The sequence below is a fragment of the Gekko japonicus genome, unplaced genomic scaffold, assembly GCF_001447785.1.
Source record: "Gekko japonicus isolate JY-2015 unplaced genomic scaffold, Gekko_japonicus_V1.1 scaffold2624, whole genome shotgun sequence".
Lineage (NCBI taxonomy): Eukaryota > Metazoa > Chordata > Lepidosauria > Squamata > Gekkonidae > Gekko > Gekko japonicus.
The window spans coordinates 147,171-154,657 of record NW_015162030.1 but is presented as its reverse complement, the minus strand read 5'-3'; the positions used below and the strand labels follow the sequence as shown (position 1 = coordinate 154,657).

The 7,487-nt window shown below is 62.5% G+C and overlaps 1 protein-coding gene across 1 annotated transcript; it reads right to left on the bottom strand.

The window, feature by feature from the left end:
* Window positions 1–572: 572 nt before the first annotated feature.
* Window positions 573–7,027, bottom strand: FAM166B (family with sequence similarity 166 member B). The gene is made up of 6 exons (XM_015405535.1): window positions 6,843–7,027; window positions 5,356–5,579; window positions 3,839–3,996; window positions 2,314–2,437; window positions 1,872–2,102; window positions 573–673 (listed from the first exon to the last, which is right to left on the bottom strand). Exons 1-6 carry the CDS (start codon window positions 7,025–7,027, stop codon window positions 573–575), a joined length of 1,023 nt encoding a protein of 340 aa, XP_015261021.1.
* Between the last annotated feature and the right edge of the window lie 460 nt (window positions 7,028–7,487).

The following is a 7,487-nucleotide window of genomic DNA, read 5'->3' as shown; positions in this document are numbered from 1 at the left end:
GCTGTGGGGAGCAGAAATAACCCATTTGCTCCCACGGCTCAAAATGTGGCAAAAGGGGGATCCCCCCCCCCCCATTGACCCCCCCCTTGTGAGCCCGGGCTGGCCGCCAGTTCCCTTCTCTGACCCTGACTTCTCCCGGGCCTTACTTGGCAGGGGGGGGGGGGGCTCGGCTTTCTTAGACAGCTGCCTGGTACTGAATCAGAGGGCGGCCGGGCATCCCAGCCTCTGACCGGAAGCTGCTCTCCGGGGCCGCTGGGAGTGGCTGGCTGATGAAGGGAAAGGCTGGTCTTTTTCTGGCCTTTCCCAACAGCTCAGCCCCCTCCCCAGACGCCCCCTCCCTCCGAGAGCCCAGGTGCTCTTGGGTTGCTCAGAGCTGACAAAGAACTGGTCCGACCCCAATCTCAAAGGCATGACGGACGGACAGACGGACGGCCTGCCAGCATCTTCCCCATCCTGTCTGTCTGTCTGCCTGGGGGGGGAGAGTTTGGGGGCTTCCCCCGGCACAAAGAGAGGGGCCCAGTTTCTGGGGGGGGGGGGGAATCTGGAGATGGGGCTGGGGAAGCAGCCTTCTTCTATGGCAGGTGGCCGGGCGTCAGCTTCTCCTCCGGTGTGCTCCGGCCCAGGGCGTCGTAGGTCAGGTGGCCGTAGGTGCGGCCAAAGCGGAACTTGTAGCCTAGAAGCAGCAGCAGAAGCCAGAAGGTGTGAGAGGAGTGGGGCAAGGGAGGCTCTATATTCTTCATGCTTGGGGGAGTAACAGTGGGAGGGCTTCTGGAGTTCTGGCCCCACTGGTGGACCTCCTGATGGGCACCTGGTATTTTTGGCCACCGTATGACACAGAGTGCTGGACTGGATGGGCCATTGGCCTGATCCAACATTGGCTTCTCTTCTGTTCTTATGAATTAGATAAGCATATGGAGCAGAAGTCCACTAGTGGCTTGGGGAGGGGGGCAACAGTGGGAGGGCTTCTGGTGTCCTGGCACCACTGGTGGACCTCCTGATGGGCAACTGGTATTTTTGGCCACTGTGTGACACAGAGTGCTGGTCTGGATGGGCCATTGGCCTGATCCAACACTGGCTTCTCTTATGTTCTTATAGGAACTCTCAGTCTGGGGCAAGGGATGCTCTGTATTCTTGGTGCCTGGGGGGGTGGCAACAGTGGGAGGGCTTCGGGAGTCCTGGCCCCACTGCTAGACCTCCTGATGGCCCCTGGTATTTTGGGCCACTGTGTGACACAGAGTGTTGGACTAGATGGGCCAATGATCTGATCTAACACCGGCTTCTCTTATGTTCTTATCCTTTATTGGATGCTGACAAGGGGGGGGGGGGGGGGGGCTTGAGGTGTGTGAGTGCCAAATGCCAAGGCCCTCCTTCTCCCCGGCCAGTCGCCCCACTGTACTTTTGAGACCCGACCCTCAGGAGGCTGAGCCCTCTAGGGAGTGTTAGGCCAGACTCGCCACCTGTGCCTCCTCCCAGGATAAATAGCCCAAGGCCAAAGCAGCAGCAGCAGCAGCAGCAGAAGCAGAGACCCTTTGAGGGTGGAGACACGGGTGTGTGTGTGGGGTCTTCATAGCCTGGCCCCCCGGGAGGCTGAATCAGGACTGAGGCCAAGGGAAGCCCACTCCCCCGCTGAGGCCTGAGGGAAACCTGGGGCTGGAGGCCCTGAAACCCAGAGCAGCCTGGCCCCCTCCCTCGCGGTGGGGCTGCCAGGCTGAGACCGGCCAGCACGGACGGACCCCACTTTGGGCTCTGCCGGTCTGCCCTTGGGGTTCGAGGCAGGCACGGGAGGCGGCCCCGGCTGAAGGGAGCAGGAGGCAGTCCGGGGAGGCCTGGGGCGATGGCCCAGCCACGCACACACACACACCCCGGCTCACCCGGCACGTAGCCCTGGTAGTGGGGCAGGAGGCCCTTGTCTGTGGGGTAGGTCTTCACCACCAGTGGCGGGAGGGCTCGTCCGTCGCTCCTCCTGTGGGCGCCGCCCTCCAGAGAGGCCTCCTGCTGGTGTTTCCGAAGCGTCTGTCGAAATTCCGCCCAGGCCTGGCGGGACAGGGTTGGGTAGCTCGCCCCGATCAAATAGCGGGCCCGGGGGACGAAGCCCGTGAAGCCTGCGGGGGTCACACAGAGGGTTACAGCCGGCACGGAAGCCCCTGGGCACCAGTGCTGAAGCCAGGGCCGGCGGCACTTCTGGGAGCTGCCCTGCCAGCCGGTCTTGGCCCCCCTGGAAAGTGGCCGACCTCAGGGTCCCTGCTGGAGGGGGGGGAGATGTGGGGCAGGGACGCTTCCCCCCTCCCCCGTGGACCCTCCGTGGAGCCTCACCCGAGATGAAATATTTCTGGGGGCCACCATCCTCCACTGCAGCAGGCGCTGGGTGTGGCTTGGACGCACAGCTGGGCCCTCGGGGCGAAGCGGCCAAGCGAGGCTTCTCCTCGCCAGGGGGGAGCTGGGGGCAGAGAAGCAGCGGGGCTGCGGGTGAGGCAAAGAGCTCCAGAGAGCAGCAGCCCAGCCGGTCCCCAGGAGAACTGCCGGGTCTTGAGTCCGGCAGCACCGTATTTGCAGGGCATGAGCTCCCGAGAGCCAGCGCTCTGAGGGTCTGAGGAAGGGAGCGCTGAGTCCTCTGACGGCTCGTCCCCTGACAGAGCTGTTAGTCTCTCGGGCGCTCCCAGGTTCCTTCCTGTTTAGGGTTGGTCACGTGACCCACTCTGGGGTGCCATGTGGGGCCCTTAAAGCAACTCCCTTCCCTCTCTTGCTGAGCCTTTGCGCGTGAACGTCAGGGAGGGGAGGGGGGTGCAGGACGGAAATGGACGCATGAAGCCCTTCCACATGGGGCTCCGTGGCAGAGCATCTGCTTGGCACGCAGGAGTCCCCAGCTTCACTCCTTGGCCCCGCTAGTTGAAAAGGACTGGGGAGCCGGTGACGGGAAAGGCCTTTCTCTGCCTGGGACCTTGGAGAGCCGTTGCCAGTCTGAGGAGACCAGACCGAGGTCTGATGGAGCAGAAGGCAGCTTCCGGCCTTCACGTGGAAGAGGCACCAGGCAGGAGAAGTCCCGCCCCAAGCCCTTCCCCACTGCATCCTTCACGGAGACCTTCCTTGTCCCCTCCCTCCCCCCTTCTGATGGGGGTATAAAGACGCAGAGGTCTCCAGTCCCGACTCCTCTCTGATGAAGAGGCCTTTGAGTCTTGGAAGCTTGTACCCCTTTTGGTCTCCAAGGAGCGACTGGATTCGAATCTAACTGTTGTTTTTAAACTGGAGTCCAATTGCAGGGGTGCGAACGGCAACTCTGTTGATACCCTGCTGGTGTCAGCAGCGGGCGGGCGAGGCGAGCCCTCTTTTCTGTGAAAGGAAATCATCGCAGTTCTGCCAGCCTCCGAGGGGGGCGACCAAGAGGAGGAGGGGTTTGGAGCCCCTTCCTTCCTTCCTTCCTTCCTTTTCCCGAAAAGTGATGAACCCCGGGAGGTGCAGCGATGGCTGCAGGCACAGGTGTCTTCTTCTAAAGGGGATGAGGGAGACTTGTGGGTGTGAGAGGGGTGTGTGTCCGCCGATAGCTACTGGCCTTTGCACCCAGAGGCCAGGAGGGGGGGGCTGGGCTGGCCAGCCGTGGGGGAGCTTTGATGTCATCTAGGGGCACCTGGCGGGCCACGGGCTGCTGGACGGCGGGGGGGGGGCAGCCTGGGCCAGGAGGACATCCCTGACCTTGACACACCCTTTACCCGGGTCCGGTCTCCTAGGCCCTTGGATCGACGGTGCCCGAGGCTCAGCAGGCCAGGCAGAGGCCTCCCTTGGCCAAGGCCCCAGGACCCCCCAGCCCCCCCAGCCTCCGCCTGCCTGCGTAACCGTCACTCACGTCAACCTCCGGCGTGACATCCTGTGGAGTCAGTGCGACTGGGCGTGCCTGCCTCCCACCTGCGCCCCTCACCAGCTGCCTGGCAAACTCCTGCCCGGCCTCCTTGCAGATCTGGCTGTAGGTCTTGGCAAAGTAGTGCTGTGCCCGGGGGATGAACCCTGCCACAAAACACACGCAGGAGGAGGTCGCTGAAGGGGTGGGGGGAGTTGTCACAGAAGAGTCTTGAAGGGGGCTGCTGGCTAGAGCTGCCGGGTCTTCCCTAGCCACTGGCGGGGGGGGTTCCCTCTCAGCGGTGGAGTCCTGTGAGTAGGAATGTGAGCTACTTTTTGAGCTACTGGCAGTAAAGTTGTGAGCGAGTGATTTGGCTACTGCATCAATTAGCTTGCACTGGAGCCGTCCTTCCTGGGCTAAGATAAAAATGTGTGAGCCAGAGGCTAAAAAACTGTGAGCTAGCTCACACTCACTCAGCTTAGAGGGAACATGGGGGGGGGGGTTAGGCTCAATGCTCCCTCTAAGTTGTGGAGTCCTGTGAGCAAAAATTCTTCTTTGTGACCTCCTGGCATTAAAGCTGTGAGCCAGCGATATGGCTGCTGCATAAACTAGTTTGCTCTGGAGCCCCATCCTTCCTAAGCGAAGACAAAAATGTGTGAGCCGGAGGCTGAAAAACTGTGAGCTAGCTCACACTAACTCAGCTTAGAGGGAACACTGGTTAGGGTCGCCAAATTCAGGTTGGGAAACTCCCAGAGATTTGGGGGTGGAGCCCGGGGGGAGGGCGGGGACTTCAGTGGGGCACCATGCCACGGAGTCCACCTTCCAAAGCATCCCTTGTCTCCAGGGGAACTGATCTCTGCAGTCAGGAGAGGAGCTGCAATTCCGGGGAATCCCCAGGTCCCTCCTGGAGGCTGGCCCCCCTCCTGCCACGCACACCAAGGCTTCTGGTTGCTAGTGAGGGTGGGCTGCAGGTTCCACTCTGGCGCAGCCTCTTTAGAGGGCAGGGGCACTCAAGGCTGCTTACGGAGGAGATGAGCCCCAAACCACACTATACAATCCAAAGAGCCCCATTGGGCTGCGGCCGCCCAAACTCCGTCTCATGAGGACTGCAGGGGGAGCAAAAGGCCCTCCCTGCCAGCTAGGGTGGCCCTCAGCAGGCACCCGCCAAGAGGAGAAATGGAGGGACAGGAGCCCTTCAGATGGAGCGCTGCAAGTGTAGAGGGGCTGCCACGGGAAAGGCCCTGACGGACACCCACATAACTCACAGCTTCTGGGCCGGACTTCCTGGGAGGCTGATGGCCCCTCCCATCACCCCTTACATTTCCATGGGCTCTTCTGGTTGCCCGGACAGAGTGGCACGATTGGGCAGCCCTTCTTTCCTGCCTGCCAGCCAGCCAGCCCGCCCACCCTCCCCCATCTGGCAGAGGTCACCCTAACTCGTGGCCACGCAAGCACTCGACCTCCCTGGCCCCAGTGGTTTGCCCTTACACAGAACAGACTCTTCACCTTACCTACAGGTGCCTCACCTGTATATCCTGGGATCGTGCAGCAACTGAACAGGCTGGCGTTTGCCCCATGGCCCTCTCCAACACCCTCCTCCGGGAGGTCAAGGTGGGCACGGGGGCACCAGTTGGGCTGCAGAAGACGCTGGCCGTGGCACGCCCCCTCCGGGCCGGTGAGCTGCTGCGAGGTGAGCTTCCCGTAGGTCTGGCCCAGGGCAAACTTGTAGTGGGGGCAGTGCCCGGCGTAGCTGCAAGGACCCCCGGGGTGAGAGCACAGCCTGGATCTGACCCCCCAGGGGATTAGCCCCCCCAGCCTTTCCCCGGCACCTGCCCCCCCTCCCATCATATCCTGCAGTGGGCACCCAGGGTTCCCCACCCCTTGGGCAGTGAAGCAGTGCTAGGGTTAACGAGGCAGCTGTGGTGCCTCCTTGATTAAGGGCAGGGGGGAAATAATTGTCCTGAAGTCCTCCCTGTGGGGGGTGGGAGGTATGGGGTTAAATCCCCCACCCCCACCCCGTATCAAAGCTGAATGCAAACTGGGCCTCCCAGTGGCTGCTAACAGCTTTGGGGCGGGGGGGGGGAGCCACCAGGATGCCTACGCTGCCACGGAAGCTCCCTGGGTGACTGTGGGCCAGTCACAAACCCTTGGCCGAGCCCACCTCGCAGGACCATTGTGAGGATAACATGGGGAACAATGTAAGCGGCTTTGAGTCCTTGCTGGGGAGAGAATAGACGCCTGAGCTGTTCCCATAGGGAGGGGACTCCTGTGACCACTGCAGCCTTTTGCTCGGGGCCTCCCCCGGCCATCTCCTCCCTCCCGCTTCCCATTCTGCTCCCAACGCAGCCTCCCTTGCCCCCCCCCCTCGGGTGAGGCCCTGCCTCAGTCTCCTCCGCGGAGCCTCTGCACCTTTGCAGGCAGGATGCTGCCCTGCCGCCTCTCAGGGAGTCAACAGTGTTGTTCCCGCGGCCTCTCAGTGCTCCGGCCAACTGATGCAGCCGCTCTAGGATGACTGAGAAGCAGCAGAGACGTCCAAAAGTACGTTAAAGTACGGGGGGGGGGGGGGGGGAGAGAGAGGAGATAACTACGACCCAAATTCAATACCCCAGGTCCCCATGCCGATCCTCGTGGGACCCAGGCCCACGTCCCACCATTGTGAGAACTGTCCACCGATTCCCACGGCCTGCTCCCTGCCCTTTGGCCAAGGTCCAGTCCTTGTTTGCTCTCCGGCAAGAAGTTAAAAGCAACAATACAATTAATGATTCCAAACAAATGAGTAGGATCCAAGGGCGCGTGTCCTCTTCTTCTGTGGCTGCTAAGCTGACCCTGGAGACTTTGGTGTGGCGACTTCCCAAAAGGCAGCTGGTCACCGTTAAAGCAGGAACCAGAGGGGCTCAGATGAAAAGACAGGAGTCCAGGGCGTTGGCAGGTCCTGATCTTCTGCTCTCAATGACCGGCAAATCTGTCTGAGCGCTTCAGGGTGGGGGTCCTCCCTCGATGGATGGCCTGTCACGGGGGGGGCTCTTCTGAGCACTGCGCCCCAGTGTGGTGCTGCCTGTCCCACGTGGCGGGTCCTACAGGCAAGGCCGTTGCCTGGTGGAGGCCTGCGGTTGGCAGGCAGCAGGCAGAGAGGGTCTGGCCCTCCTCCTCCTCCTCCGGTGCAGAGGGGATCATTCCTTCTTTAGCATCCTGCCTCATAAGGAGACCTGGCGGACCTGGGCAAGCCCCTCCCCCTTCCTTGGCCAGGGTTGCCACCTCCATGACGGGGGGGGATTCCTGGAGAGTGGGGAGGGCATCATGGCAGAGCGCCCACCTTCCCCAGCAGCTACTTCCCCCCGGTTCTGAGTTCGGGAGACCTCCAGGCGGCACCCGGAGGATGGCAGCTCTGCGGTTAGCCCAGATGCCCCCCCCCGTCAGGTCCCTGCCGTGTCTGCGTGGCTCCACCTTCTCTGTCTGGGGTGGTCGCCAAGAGGGGGCCGGCCGGGGCGCCCCCGTCTCGGGAGACTCCCCGCCAGCCGCAGAGCGCGAGGGTCGCTGTCGTCGAGGGCTGCCCAGGCGGCACCGCAGGAGGGATGGGGGGATGGATGGATGGGGGGGGGCTCTTCCTTCCCCACGAGAGGCCCCTCCCCTCCCCTCGGCCCGGCTCCCGCCTCCCAAG

Coding starts and splice junctions, on each gene's coding strand:
- FAM166B (XM_015405535.1), bottom strand. CDS start 7,027: ATGAGGCAGGATGCTAAAGAAGGAATGATCCCCTCTGCACCGGAGGAG. Junction 3,997..5,355: donor CACGATCCCAGGATATACAG/GTGAGGCACCTG, acceptor GTTTTGTGGCAG/GGTTCATCCCCCGGGCACAG. Junction 674..1,871: donor CTACCAGGGCTACGTGCCGG/GTGAGCCGGGGT, acceptor TGCTGCTTCTAG/GCTACAAGTTCCGCTTTGGC.